We start from the raw sequence: 21826 nt of genomic DNA on the forward strand, positions 1-21826 counted from the left end.
ATGAATGAATGAGTGATATAATATGACTATGCTATAGTATTTTTGAGCATAGCGCCCACCCCTAACTCCAATGTTTTATATATATATATATATATATATATATATATATATATATATATATATATATATATATATAAAATAAAGATACAATGCTTGCACTTGTATTCCACTGCAGCACGATTGCAATACTGTTCAAGTACTTATTCTCTCCTGGTGAAACATTCACAAACTTCCATGTTTGCTTGACAGTAAAAACAAAGTTCTGGTTAACTGCTAGTGCTGCCCCCTCGGTCAAGCCTGTCACACAAGTAAACATGATGAGGGAACTGCGGGTGACTTAATTGTGAATTCACAGCTGATACTGACGAGTATGTGAATCTGCTAATGGGCATATAGACAACAAGCCTATTCCCTGGCGAGCTGCTACTGGCACCCTTCAGCAGCAATTTACATCGACATTGCTCATACTATACAAGATCATGGGAAAAATAAACTCATTACAAGGGAATGCCCCGGCTGTTTTGTCTTTCCATTTGAAAAGGAAGCAAATCTCTGCAAGAGATTTCTGGAACTCGAATCATTTTCCCAGTGGAAGGGGTAAAGCGTCATTTGGCTTCTTCTGAGTGTTTGTGCTTGATACGGATGACAGCAGCTGGAGGCCATAAGGAGCTGAAGACAACGAGATCCATTTCCAGCCTACCTGCCAGTGCCCTAATGATGCCACGCTGCTGGGCTGTAACAGAGGGCAGGTTAATGCAACACCCGTCGGGCACAAGCTTTGCCAAGATCTCAGTAGTACCACAGGGCCTGGCAGAGTTGAGAAAGTGAATTTCATTTGGAGAGCCTCTGTGTCCTTCAATTATGCAAACTATCTATTAAAGGAATGGGGCAGTAAAGTTAGATGTCTACATTATCAAACTACTCTGTCTGCATGCTAATGAGCCTCAAAGACTTCCCTGGAGAAATCCCAGTGTTCAGCTGTTCACTAGGCGGAGAAAGGCTAGCAGGAGTTTGTTCTGTTTGGGAGGAAAGCGTGAGAATGGCAGAGTTAATCTACTCTTTGTTATTTTGATCAAATTTGGACAAGGTGACCTGTAGCATGCCAACTCAATCCTGTGGGTAGCAACGTCTGAGAGCAGCCAAAAGCAGATTACACACACACCCCGTGTTTATTGAGCACATGCAAACTAATCCTCCAAGCAAAAAACACAAGAAATCCACTCTGCTGGATCCTTTTTTTTATCACATTTAATGAGCTCACTTTTGCACAGATAATGAAAAAAAAAAAAAAAAACAACAACTCAAAAATGGATTATCGGTGGATCTATAGCAGTGTTTCTTGCAAAGCTATTCAGCTGCTAAAAGCACAGCTCTACAAAAAAAAAAAAAAATATCTTATTTTCCCCGAGTTGTGAGCTTGAAGTCAGAACTGAATGTGAGCACATAAAAAGACTGTGTATTACAATATAATGCCAAGAAAACACATCTTTCTCATGTTGTCTTATAGCTCAGATAAAAAGCAACATTAGGCTCAGCTTTAGTGTGATTCAATTCAGGAGACTCAAGAGTTAACATCTGAATCAGTCTGAGGAATCATTGACCAAATGAATCCATGAATAAATCACTAATAACTCACTGACACCGTCACTATGGATAGGTGATAACACTTATTTTCTTTCTGATCTAATACCAAATGTCATTAATGCTGTTATCAGTCCTAACACTGATAAAATGGGCAATAATTTTGGGAATTTTGCCATTTCAAACAATACAAAAACTTATTAACTTATAATAAAGGTCACATAGCTTGGTTGTTATTTAATGGTCTGAAATATGTAACTCCAGATGAAATGTCTTTGTCATTACCTCAGGTTTTCAGCACATTCTTTGGTTAAATGTACCCATGTTCAGATGAGTGAAAGGAGAAATAGTTCTCATTCAAAACAAACATTTGCAAACATATCACTGTTTTCACTTTAAAGCTTATGATACGCAATACTAACACCATTTTAAACACATTATAAAATTTAAAAGGGAAGTTCAGGCCTAAATGAAATTTATTAATTCTCATTATGTTTCTAAACCTGTATTACTTCTTTGACTTTCTCCTGAAGAACATAAAAAAGATATTTTAATGTGTCTGTTTTTTTTTTTTTTTTTTTTTTTTTTTTTTTCATTCAGTTGAAGTCAGATGTAACCAAACTGTTTAGTTTAACACTGTTTACTTTAAATGTCCCTTAGAAGAATTTGGAGCAATATGAAGATGAGAGATATCCCTTTAAAACATACAAATTTATTACTAAAATAATACAAACTTAATGAAAAGTTAAATGGATGATCAGGCGTATAAAAAAAGAAAGAAAAAAAAAAAAAAAAAAAAAACAAGAAAAATTGACAAGGTGCTGGAAAATACAGGACAGGCCTGAGCATGTGTCCATAGATCTCCAAAGAATGATAGGATGCTTACAAAGAGTGATAAGAGAGAAATAAAGTGAAGGCAGAGAGAGAACATTCTCATATATTTCATATTTTGATGGATTCCAGTGCTTTACTCTCTTGTAGACACATGACCAGTAATGTCTTTCTATCTATCCTGTGTTTGACTGCAGACAGCAGGAAGCCATGATCATTGCCATCTTCTCCAGAGAGCAGGACTGTAGGACACACGCTGAGCATGATTCTATACGGACACACCATCACCCAGGCTTCCACACATACAATCTTTCTCACATTCCAACATTTTTCCCATTGTTACTTTGTGTGACCCACTGTATGGTTTTCAATATGTAATCAATGATCAGAGGAACTCTTGTGGCATCTGAGGAAGTGGGTGGAGGAGCAGCGTGAGCTGATGTCTGAGAGGAGCGAGTCCAGGCAGAGCCAGACAGCCACAGCTGTAGTGTGTTTGATTATTCCAGACACACAGACATGCTCAGAAAAACATGTGGTGTACACCCACCCTCACGCACAGTGGGAAGGGGAGAGCTTCAGTCTCTATCAGCTCTATACGACTGCCTGTTACTTTGGTCACTGAGGTTTCTTCTCTTTGCTGTTACAACTGTTTTTCCAATATACATATCTAATCTATATTTTTAATGTTTCTCTTCAAGCAAGTATTACTATTTATGCTAAATTTTATGGTTCATAATAAGGTAATAATTCTGAATGACGGGGAAGTAGCGGCTGTAAAACCCTGAGTCGCGTTGAGCTGGGGGAATGATCTCTATGGTTCCTCTCATCAGCAGATTTGTTAATTCGATGCGCAGAACGCAAGCGTCCTTGCTGTGTACCGAAGTGGTGACCACTCCGCTGAAGTGCGGGGGTCTTCGTGGGAACTGGAGGAAATAGCCGTGTGTTATTATCCCCATAATCCATTCTGACACTCCGGGAATGGCTTGGCATGGTCTGGCCCTGATGGACAGAGGCTGGATTGGTTCGAGTGCTTGGTCGCTGTGTGGGGACACAGTACTCGTGAGTGATGTGAGAGGAAAACTGCTCTTTTGGCGAAAAGGTGGGTTTTATTTCTCGCGCTATCACAGCACTTTGCTATTTTGGTGCTAGAACGGGCCAAGCGTTTACAGCAAACACAGCTCTGTCGGCACCTGGAACTGAACGAGGCGGCCGTCGATACACACGGGGCAGTTTGGGGGGAGGTCCGGCCGTGGCGAGACTTAGCCCCCTCCTCTTTCTGTCTGGATCAGGATGACGGTGGCGGCGGAGGATCCAGCACTACCTTGGGCCAGGGTCCATGGTGCTTTGGAAACTGTCCAGCCGACGAGTAGGTGCAACCCGCGAGGTGTTCCGGAATGGCTTGGACGGATGGGTGGCCTTGGTCTTCCATCCAATAGCTTTGGGCGGGCAGAGATGCGCGGCCACAGACTCATTCAGCGGCGGCAGATGCTCATATCCTTTTTCCACAGCACCATCGAGCAAGGTGAGGGCTGAAGAGGAAGAAGTGCAGAGGCGCGCTGAGTAGGGAGCGCTCCATGACTTGTTCAGCTCGTCATGGACCTCCGGGAAGAAGGGGGAGGATCTCCGGCGAGGGGCCTGATGGCGCCCCGGCAGAAACCATTCGTCCAGACGGCTGCGGGATGGTTCCTCGGGAGGAGACCTTTCCAAGCCCAGCTCTTCAATGGCCTTTGAGAGAATGCAGATAAGTTCGGCTTCCACCCCGAGTTTCACATGACTGGGCTTTGAATGCGTCAAGGGGGCGGGGTCCAGCAAGCCCGACAGCTCCTCCGTGTCCGAAGCTGCTAGAGACATGCAGTCATCTAGCAGCTCTTCATCACTCCCAGCAAACAAGATCAGGTCACTCGCGGCAGCAGAGGGACGCTGATCAGGCTGCATGAAGAGGACGGGGGAATCCCCTCTGGACGGAGAAAGTGAGGTACGCAGGGGCTGAGCCAACGTAAGCTCACTCTTATCCTGGCGCTGCACTCTTCTGCCCTGCTGGAGGAAGAGATTGGGAGGGCTCAAGGAGCGGGATCGCTTTCAGAAAAGAAAGAGATTTGCGAGCGCAGAGAGGAGAGATTCATATTCTCACAATGAGAACATGAAGTCTCAGTGAGAGCTGTGTCAGTGTGGGGTTTCCCCAGACACGCGACGCACTCACTGTGACGGCATTTGCATCATGGCCATAGAAATTTGCTCAAAAATTTGCTCTTTTTTCTCGGCGGATGGTGGCAGGGGAAGCGAAGTTCTGCAGCAGGAAACCAGCAGTCACGTTCCGCTTGCGAGGCATGTCAATGGCGAGCAGGCAGTTCAGCGGAGATCAGCGAAGTAGTCGTCGCTGAAGGAGAAGAAATCTGTATCCTGTAACGAAGCGGCTGCTTTTATAGCCAGAGGCCCCGCCCATTCTGGCGGGCTTTGCAGCCATCGGTTCGTGCAGCACCGCTGCCGAGCCATTGGTTTGTTTCAATCCACTGCACGAACCGATGGCCGTGCAGTTTCACTGCGTGATTGAATAAGGCTTCAGTTCAGGAGAAAAAATGACTTTTTCCCATAGCGTCTTTAAGCAGACGCAGTACGAGTGAAGTGTCAAAAGGGAACTACTTTTATAATGCATTACACATAAAGGCTTTAAGTAAAGTGTTGCCTAGAAATCTTTTGTAACATTAATCACTGTCACATTTGATCAATTTAATGCATCCTTGCTGAATGAAAGCATTAATTTCTTCAAAATAAAAAAAAAAAAAAAAAAAATCAAACTGAAGTTGCAGTCACATTAGATTTTAAGCATGTGAAGTTTCTATGAAGATGGTAATGGTCTTAATACGATGTCATACTGTCATATTCAATCTGCTCCACTTTACCGCAATGTTGCAATGCTGCAGATTTAAAGTATGCATTCTTTGAATTCAGCTTACAGGTCACACCATAACACATCAATCTTCTACGGGAAAGATGCTTTGAATTTGCACCAAACAGGAACTTTGGAAAGCAATGAAATTTGTATAAGCCTGCGTTTCCTGTCTTTCCAAATTCGTATGCGTTTGAATGGTAGTCAATGGAACAAGTATAGTATGTCCAGCCTAATCTTTCGAAAACAGTAGTGGACATGCCTTTATATGCTATGAAAAATGATCAGTACGAGTAGTCCAAAATCCTAAACACAGCTATACAGGTACTCAAAGATAAGTATTCCCCTCCCATCTAGCTCTCTCTAGTTCTATTCATTTTTTTCTTATTTAAACCTCCAAAAGTCTGCGTTACAGAAAAGTTATACACAAATTTCTCACCCAATCATCTCCTATAGCATGCTCACTAGCAAATGCATCAATAAACCTACAATGTATACTTATCTGCCATCCAACTAACATGCTGAGAGCTCTAACTGCTTTCTTAGCAATCAAAAAAAGTCAATTGTGGCAGAATGTGTGTCTGGCCTCACCTCTGAGTGTCATGTGTAACCCAGTCAAACGATTCCACCGCTACAGGGTGGCCTGCAGCCAGTCAGCACCCACACCACTGCCAGACACTAATGAGCATGTTAAGACTCTCTCAGCAGAATAACACCACAAACTGGGCCCTGCTTCACACCCAGCCCTGGTCTTTCGTCCATACAGTCACCCAGAGTCAACGCTGAAAAACACAACACTGCTATTTTTACTCAGCACCACCAACACACCTGTCACAGGGCAAGAGCAAAGGAACACAAACAGGGTCTATGCCCACACGGACGCATTAGAGTGACTATCACATGATCACTGGACATCCTGCTCAAGCGAAGTGACTCCTGCAACACACCTGGAGAAGTCTGTACTTACAGTAAAAACCAAAACAGCAGACATCAAGAGCGTCATGCTGCCACTCTTTGAGCTTCAAATCAAAAGCACAGCTGATGAAATGCTTCAACGAAGCTGATCCTGACAGCAGAGTAAGTAAAAATGATCAATGTCATCGCAGAGGAAGAGCATGGATATAAATAATTAAGAGGAATAAATAAAAAAGCCCCATCTTTGTCATCTCATCAAAGATTCAATATGCAGGATGGATGAAGACTTGATTCTGCATGAGATTCCAAACCTTAAAGCTGTATTTAGGGTTCCCACATCTTTGACAAATTACTTTTCCAATCAGTTGTGATTACAATATAAAGATTTAAAAAAAGAAAAGAAAATCAATTTCTTTATTATAATTTAATGTTCAAATTTCCTTGACTTTATTAATTTCATCAATTATCTTTAATACATATTTTCAAACTTAATTAATATAAACAATTTTTAAATTAAAATTGGTCATAATATTTTTTTTTTTGTTCTGCCCCAAAAAGGCAGTTCACCAAAAACATGCATCTGGTTAAAATATAAATCACAATGCATGGCTGTGCAAACAAGAGCATATGTTTGAGAACAACTCTTCAGAAAGAAAATCTACGAATGACTGACTTGGAGTTATCTCTATAAACTAAGTTGGAAGAGTAGAAAGTATTTTAAGTGTCAAAAAAGTTACACACTTCACCAACAAAACCACAGACATATTGTATGTTATCAAGAACTGATCCAGTATCTTGTCTAAAAACCACTCATTGTCACGCAACACATGCTAAGTCACACAATGTATTTATTCAGAGCATCTGCCAGCTTGCTATCCACTCATGTTTTTCCTTTCTGCAATGTGTGTGTGTTTGTGTGTGTGTGCTCATTACATACACAGTTAAAGAGCAGACTGGGAAGTCACGGCTATTGATTGTGATGGAATGCTGACAGCGGTAGTGTTCCACTGCTCTTCTTGTACAGGATGCAGTGTAAGCATGAGCATGAGTGGGTTATATCGACTTCATATGGAGGGGATCCAGCTTTACAGTGCACATGCCACTTCAATATTCTACTCCACTTGAGTGGGTACGTATTCCTGCCGCTATGTGAGTTTGTATATAGGCGTGTTATGAAGCAGAAAATTTATGATGTCATAAATATGATGTGTTGACAGTAAAAAAAAAAACTGCATGAGTACAAATACACTATATATGCAAATACAGTGTCAGAAATTAACTTTTCATGAAGGGGAAATATTTGTCCACTGGCGCTGAACTTTAAGTGCATTTTTTACTTTTATGAGGGAATATTTTTAAATACAAACATGCACACATATATATATATACTGTTCAAGGCTTGGGGTCGGTACGATTTTTTAAAAAGTTTTGTTCACCAAGGCTGCAATTACAGTAAAACACATTAAAAATAACTCTATTGTGAAATATCAGTATTCAGTACAATTGAAAACAACTGCTTTTTATTTTAATATATTCCAAAATGTAATTTATTCCTTTGATGGCAAAGCTGAATTTCCATCAGTCATTAGTCCAGTCTTTAGTGTCACATAATTCTTCAGAAATCATTTTTAATGGTGCTCAAGCAACATTTATTATTATTGTTGTTGCTGTTGTTATTATTATTATTATCATCATCATCAATTTTGAAAACATTTGTGCTGCTTAATGTTTTTGTGTCTGCTTAATCAATAGTGATACATTTGTTTTCAGGAATTTTAATGAATATAAAAATTCATAAAATAGCATTTACTTGAAACAGAAATCTTCTGTAATATTTTAAATGTCTTTAATGTCTTTTTAATTTAATAAAAATATGCTGAAAAAGAACTTACTGACCCCAAAGTTTAAACCTATGTAGATATATAATTAAATAAAAAAGAAATAAAAATACTTAATATTATTAACGTCAAATTCAAAGTAGCTATAAATAATCATTTAAGAATCTGGCCAAGAATATAAAATAAACAAGTTAATGCCAAAATAAATATAAAGTTATTTTTATATTATAACAATTATAGTTTCTTCCCCAAACCTTGGTATACTGGGTCTCAAATAACATTTGTGGTCTTACCAACTGATTTTACAGTGACAGTCTTGGTGGCAGAATCTTCTCCAATCTGCTGCCAAATCCAGTCAGGTGCAGTACCGCTCGGGGACCACTCGGTGGCGCTGCATCTGTACTGGCCCTCATCTGTGGGGAAGGCATTATACAGGAACAGGGTAAATGTGTCGGGTCGAACCCGCTCCACCCGGATCTCTCCAAAGGTGCTGCGCTCCCTAAAGGTGGGCCCAGGAGTGACCATGCCCTCACGATCCACTGAAGCCACGTTCACAGCGGGACCCGCCCCCTCCTTATCCGTCCACTGCCACGACACTGACAGGGGACCCACGGTGCTGCTAACAACGCAGGTCAACTGGACGGTCTCCCCCTCCATTATCTCTGAAGTATTACTGGATAATGACACAGTGATGTTACTTCCTATGAGAGACAGACAAACAACAGAGGAAATGAGAAACATGACACTAGTGCTAGTTTATCATATAATTTATAGTACAAGAAACAACCCTACAAATTCTCATTGGGTGAAAACTGCCTTTGTAATACAGTTCCTTAAAGGCAAGTACACAAGAACACTATTTTCCCTGTATGCATTAGATGTATAGGAACAACCCCTATCTACTTGAAAGAAAACAGCTTATCATTCTATTTCAGTAACATAGAAAGAAATTAACAATGCAACTGTATTTTTACCTGGCTGGCCAAGCTAATGCACATTCTGGAGCAATATATTGAGGTGCTGCCTTTACCAATGGGGCAACAGGCTCTTTTTTTAACTTAAAGGTCAGACTTCTATACCTACAGTAACCATTTTTAGCATTTCAATCTCTCCCTTCGTTTCTCTATGTATGGTCTGTTTTCTTCTACTATATTGTCTCTGGTTGTGAGTCAGTTGCAAAAGCCACTGGAGAGATGGATGTTGATAAGGCCTGAGGCAAGAACACATAGTTCCGGTCTCCACCAGGCTCCTCGTGTATTGTAGGAACTGCCTGTACTGGACAGTGTTTAGTGGATTAGCATTGTAGTTAGCAATACAGAAGAGCAGGGACTGCCCACTTTTGTAAGTTGCCTTGATTTCAGAAGAATTTTTCATTAATTGTTCTCCACAGGCATTTAAAAACATTCTTCATTAAAGAGTTTTAAGATGTGAATCAAGCACCCACATGAATCACAATGTTACCACATTTGATTCGAAGCTACACACTGTTAAATAATGGTAACAAAAAGTACAATAAAACCAAAGTATAATATAAATACACTATTGTTCAAAAGTTTGCAATTTTTTTTAAATGTTATTGAAAGTCTCTTATGCACAGCAAAGGCTGCATTTATTTGATCAAAAATACAATAAAATAGAAATTATGTGAAATATTTTTATATTCACAGTTTTGTGAATATAAATTATTTTTTTATCAGTTTTGAAAACAGTTGTGCTAATTAATACTTTTGTGGGAATCGTGATACTTTTTTTCATTCAGGGTTTTTTTATTTTTAGGGAATTTTTTTATGTTTAGCAGAGTTTATTTGTTATAGAGAATTTATGTAATATTCTAAATGTCTTTACTGTCACATTGTTCAATTTAATGCATGCTCGCTGAAGTATTAGTGTCTTAAAAAAAAATCTAGAAAAAGAAAAAAAAATACATAGAAATAGAAAAAATCTTACAAACTGCTAAATTTTTGAATGGTAGTATATCAACTGTCATTGATTAAATATAAATGATATTTGATACAAAACATATGCAGAAGTTGAATGACAGAGCAATAAGAGTCATTTGCAGTGGTTTATGGGAGTGGGTGTTCATAGGTCTATGGGTAGAGCAGTTTTTCAACTTAAAAATTATTTTTCACTAAAATCAATATATGAATGGCATCTTTTCTTCCATATCTTTCTGTTGCACTCTACAGCAGACTAGGCCTCAGACGAGCAGGACCTCTGGAATAGTTTTGTCATCAAGAGGTCTAGAGCCTGAGAGATCTCATAAGCATGAGTATAGATCAAAGCCTTCGCAGACATCGGCAGAGTTCTCGACAGGGATTTCACACCATCACGTCCCTATAAAAGCAGCATATGATAAAACAAAAATGGGACTCTAAAGAGACAAAGTTTGCACACTTCCCATGGGTCACCAAAGGCCTTCTTCAGAAAGAGGCTCTAGCAGAACTTCTTGAGAAGAAAACCACCATGACCAACCAGGCAACGAACACAAGAGGCTTTGATTTCATACATAACAAAAGCGAAACATCTGGGGATGAAACCTCTTCAATTTCTAATGTGCTTCTATTCTCTGAGGAGATGAAATAAGAAGTTTACACAATGATCAGTTGGGGTATGGCTGTACCTTCACCCAGTCCAGTCTCTCGGTGTCTCTACATGCAGATGCTTCAGTCGTAGATATTGCCTGAAAATCTACTTAGATAGTCAGTGAGGCCTTGAGCTGAAGAGAGAGAGAGTGAGCATGTGGGTGAAGAAGGGGCTGAACTCTGTGCTGTCTCGAATCCATACTGCAACTATCAATCTACCGCTTTAATAACCCTGCAAATATTGCACAGGGTCTCCTGCGGGGGCAAAGACAAAAAAGACCAAAGCATGGTGTAATATAGTGCCTCATTCACAAACCTTTCCAAGAGTCCTTTCCCTTTTTCTAGCCATCTTAAAAGACTTTCACGTCGTTCCAAAGATGTACAGTATGACTTACTTTCCTCTGTGTAACACAAAATAAAATATTTTGCAGAACGTGTGCAGGATATTTTATCCGGTAGAATGAAAGTCAAGGGGTCCTACACAATCACATCACACCTCATTGAGTTTCATTGAATGGACAAAAACAAAAAAAAACCTGGGGCATTTTTAATGAATATTCTAAATATATGTGTTACAAAAAAAAGTCATACAGGTTTGGAATGATGTTAAGGTAAATAAATGATGATAGAATTCACATATTTGGGTGAACTATTGCTTTAAGAAAGAAACTAGCACAAGAATGAGTGGCAGAACTGCAGCTAATTGATATATATGTAAAAGCGGCCATTTAATTTTCATTTAATTAAATTTTTCGGGTCTGCTAGAAAAAAATTTATATGAATTATATGCACCTACAGTATTTTCACTCTCTGCCTGAAGAATCCGTTGTAGTTCCAGTGTCTTTAAAGCCTGACTTTTCGAAAACCACAGTCTGCTCTGATTGGTCACCTGGTCTGTTGTGATTGGTCAACCATTTGGAGCATGTGTCAGAAATGCAACACCCCTTACCATAATCGGGTTTGAGTTCTGGAGGCTTCATGTGCAGCAGTAAACAGGATTAAATCTATAACTATGGCCTCAGGTTTGGAAGTTCATACAATTTTTTGCCCACATAGCGGAAAAAAGAGTCTCCTTCACTTAACCAACCATTTTTTTTTTTAGGGTGGGCCAAAACAGCCAGTAGGTGGGCATTATGGAAATATGTTACATGCTGATGTAGTTAAACCATGTAAATAACTGCAAAAACATGGCGTGTTGATGTAATGCATACTTGCCGGACATCCTTCAAGACCCTATAAAACCTGATTCCCCTGAGGAGAAAGAAAGAAAGATCTCCTTCAACTTACAGAGTGTGAAAGGACTGTTGTTGGAAGAGGCTGGATTTGGGAGGCCAAAGTCTGAGCAGAACAGATGTATTCTACTAACCTTTGATTAACCTCCTCTCCCCAATCTAGCTTTCATCAACTCCTTGAGCTCAACTGTGGTTTCTCAGCCTGGGCACAATCACATCCACCTTGGGGATCTACCAGGGCTACGCTGAAGGCGATGGCGTTCCCACTTTCATTTCATGCCTGTTAGACTTGGCTTTTCAAGTAACTCTCACTTGAAATGCAATGCCATTTCAAAGGCTTTTCAGGCCTCCACAAAACCAAGTTGTGAAAAAATGCTGTGCATTAAACGATTTTAGACATGACACAGTACTGTACTGCCCACTAACAAGCACCCTACCAGTGCAGCTACTCTGAAACTCTAGCTTAGTATTTAAACTACGGTCAAGCTGTTCAAATAGTGAACTACAAGCTACTAACAAAACACAGACAACTATTCTAGAACTATTCTAAATGTATTTAATGGTGTTTCACCTTTTTTAATGAATAGCTTGATCATTTGATGGTACGTTTTTAACAATTAGAGAAGTCATTAATATGCATCAATACTGCATTTATTTCATTAAAAATATACTAAAATTGTGAATTATTCTTACAATTTAAAATAACAGATTTCTTTTTAAATGTATCTTAAAATGTAATTCCTGTGATGGCAAAGCTCATTTTTCAGCAGCTAGTCTTCAGCGTCACATGATCTCTCAGAAATCATGGTGCTCAATTATTACTGTTGTTGAAAACAGTTGTGCTGCTTAATATTTTAGTGGAAACTGTAATGTTTTTTTTCAGTATTCTGAATTCTTTTATAAATAGAAAGTTTAAGAGGACAACATTTGACAACATATAGTGTTGTTACACTTCGGGCGTCCCGAGTTTGTGTCCCAGCTCGCGGACCTTTCCCGACCCCCATTTTTTAAAATAAGCTGATTTTTGATACTTGTCTGGATTTTGTTGTTCATGTAAACAGCCTCAATGTGACAAAAATTGATGCAGTGTTCTGTCACACTACACTGCTACTTGTTAATGGTAAAGTTCTACGATCTAGAAAACTGCTGAACTGCTTTCACACTACTGTTATTTTTTTCTCCTGTTTACTCAATACTTCTAACCGTGGGAGAGTGAGAGAGCACCTGGCACAAGAACTGAAAAGCATCTGAGAAAATAAGGGGCGATACTAAGTGTATACTCTGTGCTTTAGAAACCTTCAGCAGAAATATGAACTTCAATAGGTGTTTGCCTCCACAATATTACTAAATCAATTCCCGAACTCTACTTTTTTTAAACCAATCACTTATAAGCTTAACTAGCCCAGAATAATCCACTAGAGGTAATGAACATCTGAATTGAAGCCGAAAGGTTCATGTTTTCATTTAATAAGAGCACTGTTGAGAGGTATCAGCTGACTACTCTAGGGGACAGTCAGAAACAGAGGGCCGATAAAGAACCGTGGTACTCACTGAGAGGGGTTACAGTGATCTGAACGTTACGGGACCGCTTGCTGCGGTCGATGAAATCTCCAGTGAGGGTCTTCTCCCGTTCTGTCACTCTGCAGATGTATTTCCCAGAGTCCTCTGGCAGTAGACGTTGCAACTTGAGCAGGTGGACGGAAGGACTCTCTTTGCGCACGGTCAGGAGGCCGGTGGCTTCTCGCTCCAAGTAGTTGGGTCCCAGTACAGGCACGGCGCTGGGCCCAATCACGGCTACGGGTGAGCTGCTGAAGACCCACGACACCGAGAAGAAGCGCTCTGGAATATTCTGAGCGTCAATGGTGCAGCGGAGCTCCAGCGGCTCGCCAGCCGTGTAGGCCCGGCGCTCAGTGGTCACCTGGATACTAAAGTCCCGGTCTGCGGGTGAAAAGAGAGAGAGAAAGAGAAAGAGAGAGAAAAGATGATTTAGCCATTACAAAACGGTCCACATTGGACTAAATTCAAACTGAAACGCTTACATCAAAAGCAAACGAATCTTCATTTATAGAACTAATTTCCATATGATACGCAGTTTGTGCGCCTCATCAGAAAAGCACTTTCTTCACTTCATTCGGCTTCTTCAGAGGTGATTGCCCCTGGGCTCTAATTACTACAACAAACTTCTTGAGAAACGCTCTGACTGCGTAAATACATGGCACTGACAGAGAAAGGCAAATGTACAGGGAGGGATGATGATGATGATGATGATGATGATGTGTGTGTTTTTACATGCAGCCATTATTTGTGTCTCACGCTGTGCACTGCTCTCCAAAATAACAGCACAGTAAACAGGCCTGTTCTAAAGAGGAATTCACAGATCACAGGGAAACAAATGCCAGTGGCTGTTCTTCCTTTCCTCCTGTGGTACTCAAGCAGCGTGATGCTCCATTAGGACATTACTGCCCGCCTGACTGGAGCCGGTCTGTGTATTAGGACTAAATCTGCATGCTTCAGACAGATTAATTAGCAGTGGAGATGAAGGGCTGCACGTGGAAATGAATGAGGAAAAACGGAGAGAAAAGTGACAGGATACATTAGGTGAATACATATTCCTCTATCTTCTACATCAGACTGTAGTGGAAGAGAGGTCATCAAAACTTGAAATCTGTCTGCGTTTGCCGGATGATCGCTGTCTGACTGATTTTTCATGCCCAGCTCTGTGCTTTATGACATGACGTGACGTGACATACAGCCAAGTACGGTGACCCATACTAAGAATTCGTGCTCTGCATTTAACCCATCCAAAGTGCACACACACCCGGAGCAGTGGGCAACCATTTATGCTGCGGCGCCCGGGGAGCAGTTGAGGGTTTGGTGCCTTGCTCAAGGGCACCTCAGACGTGGTATTGCCGGCCCGAGACTCAAACCCACAACCTTAGGGTTAGGAGTCAAACTCTCTTACCATTAGGCCACGACTTCCCCTTCATAATTAGCTTCATAATTCCCCTTCATAATTAGCATCAAAGGCTAATCAACACATTACATATCAATAAACATCCAAACCTCCTTTACCAGCCCTAGTACATTTTAGATTAGAAGGACGGCAAAAGAATGGGCATAAATTAGTTTTGGGCCAATATTAACATTCATTATTAACATTAACAAAGGATTTTAATGTAAAGTTCAATTAATTTCCATTAATTATCCATTATTCCATGGTCATGACTCAAAAATACACAACCATTCAAAAGTTTTGGGCCAGTAAAATTATCAAAAATAACAGTAAAGACATGTTTTCAACATTGACAGTATAAGAAATGTGTCTTGTGCAGCAAATTAGCATATTACAATGATTTCTGAAGGACAATGTGACACTGAAGACTGGAGTAATGGCTGCTAAAAATCCAGCCTTGCCATCACAGGCATAAATTACATTTTATATATACACACATTTAAGTGAATATTGCAAAAATATTCACATTGATGTTTTAGTGTATTTTTTTTTTTTTAAATGCAGCCTGAATAACCATAAGAGTCTCCCTTCAAAAACATTTTAAAAATCTTACAGACCCTATACTTTTGGTAATGTGTAATTATTATAAATAAATAAATATATATATATATACACATACACTACTAATACTAATAATATACATACATGTATGTTATTTATAATATAAATAACAAATCTATGAGCATTGTAAAATACTAAAATTAATTAAAATATTTTTGTTATCTTGTACAGACCTGCACATATTTCATGCACATGAGAAGCATGCACAGCAGTCATCAGCTATCAGCAAGGGCATTCACTGATCAAGGACCCACTGTACTATGTAATCAAAGCCAAAAAATTTAAGGCAGATGGTACTGCAAAAACAAAGGAGATCAAAAACAGAAAAGACTAATGTTTCCGCTTTAAAAATGAAATGTAAATTATTCAGCAACAATAATGCCACAGTTTGCGGTGATGTTCTAGTGTGCTCAACAGCTCAGAGAGGAAGACGGCAAATGTATACTGCATATACTTCTTCATGCGTCCTGGAAGAGATGATTGACAGACAGGAGTACAAAAGTGCTTTGTACAAAAGACGCACAAAGTCACTATGTTCACTGAACCCTAGACCTCAGGGGCTGACATCTTATTAGAATCTAATTATAAAGATGTTCTCCTTCCTTTTGCAGCCTTGTTATATAGTCAAGTACAATACAATACGACGACTGTGGAAAAATCTGGCATTCATAAGAAGAGGGATACTTTCAAAGTCACATGAATAAAGATTTTTAGAATGGGAAGGAAATGTCAGGATTGAGGGTTCACAGCATGAATGATGCCGTTAGTTTTGAATTTAGCATGCACAATAGATTTGTATGACAGCTAACCAGAGAGAGAAAAAGAGAAAGAGACAATTGTGTTGAGTGGGAGCGGTGATAACTGTGGTAGCTGGAAGGGGGCTGTGTGAACAAGCTGCTGTGTGGGATTCGCTGCCAAAAGCTTTGTCACAAAATGAGTCCATCGAACTGCTGTAGTATGTGCTTCAATGAGCCATTTGATGTCCTATTAATGCTTACCGCACAACTTCTGTTTTTCCCCACAGTTCACCAGAGCAATAAACACATTAACAGCCAGATGAGAGAAAACACACAAACGTTTACACGTGTTATGAGCATGACATATGGTGTGCATTGAGCTAATGTCAACATAAATATGCAAAACAGAATAATCACACATGACTGAGTGTGTAATCGTGCACCTCTCTTCAGCAGCTTTGAGCTCCCCTGCTGGAAAATCCAGTTTAACGTGGTTTTTTGGAACATGGTTACTGGTTACCAGCTTGGGCACCATAAACTGGTACGATCAGTTGGTGATCTGGTTTGTTGCTGGTGCAAGATGGTGTACAAGATAATGACCAAGCTGTTCCAAAACTACTACTACTAGCTTAAACCGACTTTCTAGCCAATTCAACAGAGCCAATTCAGTCAACTACAAATGAAAATACATAAACTGGCTGCAATCCCTCAAAACAGCCGCCCAATCACTCCTGCACAGACAGGCACTTTCAATTGAGCCTAACAGGCCACTGGCTAGTACACAGAGAACATTGTGAGCGTGTTGTCTAGCTGGAAGGGGACTTGGACACAGCCAGCTAGAAAAGGGGATTACAGACAAATCTGTCGTCTCAGTGTTGCTCTTGAAATGCTCTCTGGAATTTCTAATGTGAATCTCAGTCAGGTGAAGCCTGGCTTGCATACTGAAGGATCAGGCCGTAATGACTTCACCTTGACTGCCTTTAAAATCCATTAAACATTTATGTTAGAACTACATTCTAATAAAGTTTCCAGTTTTTTAATAAACCCTTCCTGTATGCAACTGCTGGCATCTTTTAAAGAAAAGGAGAGAAAAAACACCTAAAAAGAGAGAAAAAGACCTAAAGGAGAGAAAAAGACCTAAAGTAAACCCTTCCTGTATGCAACTGCTGGCATCTTTTATATATATGTACATCCACTGCTTAAAATAACATTTAAATACATTTTTGTTCACTTGGCCTTTATAGCCTTGCTATTTTAGAATAATTACTATTATGATTTTTGTTCACTTGGTCTTGATAGCATTATTATTTTAGAATAGTTTAAATACTATTATAATATTCATTAATATTTTGAATTTTGATTTCATTTTTATATTTTTCAGTTTTATTTTTATTTCAGTTTTCTATTTCTATTACTTCTATTTACTGCAGATTTTATTTTTATTTATTTTTTGTTCAGTTTTAGTTTTAACATTTTTGGTATGTTTAGCCATTTATATTTGCAGCTATATTTCAATTAACTAAAATATTTTAATAGTTTTAGTTGACGATAACAATACTGCTTGATAGTAGAGGGCTGTAACAAACTGAAAGTCAGTTCTTTATTAAGAGTAGCTTGTAAGAAAACTGGAATACTTGACTGGAAGATGCTTTACAATAAAACAGATGACTATCTCTAAAGGCTTTCAAAGGCCATTTACTGTAAATAGCCCCACATACTGAGACTTTCAAAACAGCACTTACCGATAAACTTTATAAATGAGTTTATTGTAAGCAACTAAATCAATGAAATGTTTCAACTCCACTTTAAGCTCCTTTTAACATCTACTAGTGAACTTTTTCCTTAAAGTTTTTTTTCCTTTCACTCCAAAAAAGTCCCCAAAGCAGATGTAGCTCTTATTCATTTTTATGTTTGATGTAGAATGTTGACTGATGGAAAACAGAAATCAGGCTTAAAAGTGACTTTAATGTGAGTGGTGCTTCATGTATTGCTACACCATTTACAATTAATTGTGTAAATTAAATTGCACTAATGTGACTTTATCTTTAATCATTAGGCAGGGCCAAATTTGTTCTATGCTGAATAAGCAGTGAGAAGCAAATATTAAAGTAAAGAAGATATTTCTGTGTCCATACAATATCAGTCAGTGACCACCAAAGCAGTTTGGTAACCAACATTCTTCTAAATATTTTCTTTTATGCTACACAGAAGAAAAATATGTTTCAGTTTTAATTTGGGGTGATTTACAAGCATTAAACGTAACTGAATCACTGAACCATTTCTCTTTTAAATGTCTACACTTTTGTGTCAATTTTTCTACTAACAGTAAAAGTGGCTATTTAGTGTTACATGGCCATGTATCAAGAATCACTGGTCACTGAGCTGAAGGGACGTGGATGAGTCTTCAATCTGTCTCTATGAGGAGCTTGTCTGGTCTGCATTCATCTCACCCTGATCCTACACCACTGAAGACCACAAATCATAAACACTATTAGACTCTGTCCCCATCTGCAGCCTGACTCTGTGGAGGTGCCCTTGGGAGACAGCCATCCAACATCCACACCCTAAAATCACAACCTGTCCTCTTCTTGTCCAATCCGCACACCCCCTGAGACTCTTGACCAATAACAGGGCTGAATTAACATGCCACTTGCAGCTCCCGTCCTGCAGCGTATTTGATGAGGAGGTGCGCTGTCACCTCCCATTCCCATCAAACCGCTGGGCCGATGTGCTTTGAGATTGAGTTACAGCCCTGTGTGTTCATTCAGTCAGAGAGAGACAGCACTTACGTCTGCTGTACATGCTGTCTTATGCTCAGGACGGAGTGACGGCTCTGTAATAAATTGGAAAGTAATGGACTAAAGCCGGAGATGAGGGAGGCATTTTTCTGCCCCAGTCTCTGTCCTGTGAAATATGGCTATTCTGGAGAACGGGAGAGAGGAAAAGTTCAGATCTATGGCGTTGTGTTGAATAGTTCACCAAACACAACTGCAGTGTGTGACAGAGTAAAATTTAAGTAAAAATCTTGCTTTTTATGTTAGCTCTCAAATCAAAGCTGGGGTCTTTAGACATCAAACATCAGATTTGACAGTGACATCAAACATCTTTGTTTCTTAGTGCAAAAAGTCTGGCACAATTACCTTAAAGGACAACAACTTAAAGGAATAATTTACTCAGAAATGAAAGTTCTGTCATCATTTACTCATCTCTTTACGTGGTTAGCAGTCTTCTTCTGAGGAACAAAAAAGAAGCTAATTTCGAAGAAAGTTTCAACTAACTGTCCATATAATAAAAGTCAACAAAGTACAGACATACGAAAACACTAATCATCAGATACATCCACAGACAACATAAAATATGTAGACACAAACCCATTATGATGTTTGTTCATGTGATATACAAGAACCAATAAGAATGTTAGTCGACAACTGAGGGTTGTCACCCCATTTGATAAAGTCTATATATAGTCTTTAATTTGAGAGTGAATTGTGGCTTAAATTTGGATCTGTTCATCATACAAAAGTGTCACTTCAGTTGCCTTGAGACACTTTTGCACCATCTCCAACAAACACCAGACATTCATTTCCGATGGAAGAGGTTGAAATGTAACGATGAATTGAAATCAGGTGGAATGGATTCATTTCTCTGGTTCTTTTTGGATTTTGAAAGCTCTGGACTACACTGAATTTCACTGAAATATTCTTGAAAATATCTACTTTTGTGTTCCACAGAAGAAAGAACATCATGAGTATGGAACGACATGAGGATGAGTAAATGATGACAGAACTGACATTGCTTTCTCTTTAAAAGTGTTGGTCATCAAGTAGATGTCAGCCATGATTACTCAACTGATGTGTTGGATAGATGAGTCGATGTGACTGGCTTGCTGCTACCTGATGCTGAGAAACCACACTATGATGCACTCTATGATAACCTTCATGACACTGATGGTATCAATGGACTTGTGAGAGGCGATGCCTGCTCTGTGCTCCATGACAGGGAGTTTGATGTTAAGAGGATCAGCAGCCACCGCTCAGGGACTCCGGTAATGTGCTTAATTTGAGATAGTGATCAGCTCACACGGCATATTTAAGGATTTCTGCAGGAAAGCAGAGTCATGCATGCCCTGTTTTAGAGAGCAAGGTGACCATGAGCATGACATGGTTGAGTCATTTGTCTAATAGGGTTGAACTACACGCAAGTACTTCTGTGGTGTAAAGTGTTTGAAATAATTATCATCTTAGTCAGAACAGATATTTAATTTTATATAAACAAAAATAAAATTGTAAGGGATAGAAGTAGAGTTTGTTCAATATGTATCAAATGGATAGATCACCCAAAACTGAATTTGAAACTTCGGTATGACTTTTTTACTGTGCAACACAAAATAAATTTGAAGAATGTTACACCAAACCATTTTGGTGATTGTTGAATTTCATTATATGGACAAAAAACACTGTTGCATTTCTCAAAACATCATCTTTCAAGGTAGAAAGTCATACAGGATTGGAACGACATGACGGTGAGTAAATGATCACAGAATTTTCATTTTTGGGTGAGCTATCTCTTTAGACTTTTGGACTATGTATAATGTTCACAATCCAGTTTACATAGTTTTTTTGTCCAATGGAAATGTTTTGGGAAAATATGTCTGAGAGAATAACACTCATTCACGAATGGAAAACATCTGGGTGTAAACTGTTCATAAAACCATAGTTATGTTAATTTTGTTATGTTCATTTACATAAAATTGAATATATGCAACAGTATATGTAAATATTTCCTTGTTTCATGTTTCTTAGATTTATTTCCAAAGTCTTTTTTTGGCTACATTTACTATGCAACTGAATGTGGCTCAAATATTTGTTTTTCCACCTGTGAGAAGAAAATTAGCTTTTCTTTACCAACACCTCTTCTCTTCATTGTGTTAAATTAAATCAATCTCAGTGAATAATTAGCCATTAGGATAAAAAAAAGCAATTAACCTCTGAAAGATGTTGCAATGAACCCCCAAACAACTCTAACTCACCTGTGGGCTGAACTTTGACAGACGTCTTCTCCGACTCTTTCCGGGTCATGGCATACCAGGAGCGATCCGGGTCCTGGATCCATTCCGAGGCCTCGCAGTAGAACTCTCCCTGGTCTGTGGGCTGCAGTTTGTAGATGGTTAGACGGTAGGAAGTGGCACTGGTCTTGTCCAGACGCAGGTCTCCTGAAGACAGACGTTGGCGGTACTGTCCACCCGGTCGTAGAACAAAGTCCCGTGACAGGGTGACCAGGTCACGTGGACCAGAATTGGGGTCATCAGAGGGTCGCAGGTACCACCCCACAGAAACGTGAGTGTGCTGGGACGTCTGGCGTGTGACCTCACAGCTCAGCTGTAGTGTGTCCCCCTCCACTTTCGAGAGAGTCTGAGCAGTGGCCATCACCGTCAGACTGTCCGGGATCACTGTGGAGGAAACCAGGGTATGAGGTTAGTTTGAGGCTAGAGTTCAAGAACAACAAAACACACCCTTAAAGACTTTCACTCCTTGTCCCATTAACATTTAAACAGGATTCTCTCCTGTAGGGCGGGGCTCAATCTCAACCCTTTTATTAACTTGTAGCCTCAAGAAAAAAAACAAAGTCTTTTTTTGTCCTCAACAA

At 39.5% G+C, this 21826-nt stretch overlaps 1 protein-coding gene across 2 annotated transcripts in view; it reads right to left on the bottom strand.

Annotated features, from left to right (window-relative positions):
• Window positions 1-21826, bottom strand: part of LOC109096696 (immunoglobulin superfamily member 3-like) — a 134900-nt gene that overhangs the window by 29588 nt on the left and 83486 nt on the right. For both annotated transcript variants that reach the window (XM_042731051.1, XM_042731052.1), the window contains exons 3-5: window positions 21210-21629; window positions 13421-13807; window positions 8346-8753 (exon numbers count right to left, since the gene is read on the bottom strand). In XM_042731051.1, coding sequence (XP_042586985.1) covers window positions 8346-8753; window positions 13421-13807; window positions 21210-21629 — 1215 coding nt within the window. The remainder of the gene's footprint in view (window positions 1-8345; window positions 8754-13420; window positions 13808-21209; window positions 21630-21826) is intronic.

The sequence above is a fragment of the Cyprinus carpio genome, chromosome B9 (assembly GCF_018340385.1).
Source record: "Cyprinus carpio isolate SPL01 chromosome B9, ASM1834038v1, whole genome shotgun sequence".
Classification (NCBI taxonomy): domain Eukaryota; kingdom Metazoa; phylum Chordata; class Actinopteri; order Cypriniformes; family Cyprinidae; genus Cyprinus; species Cyprinus carpio.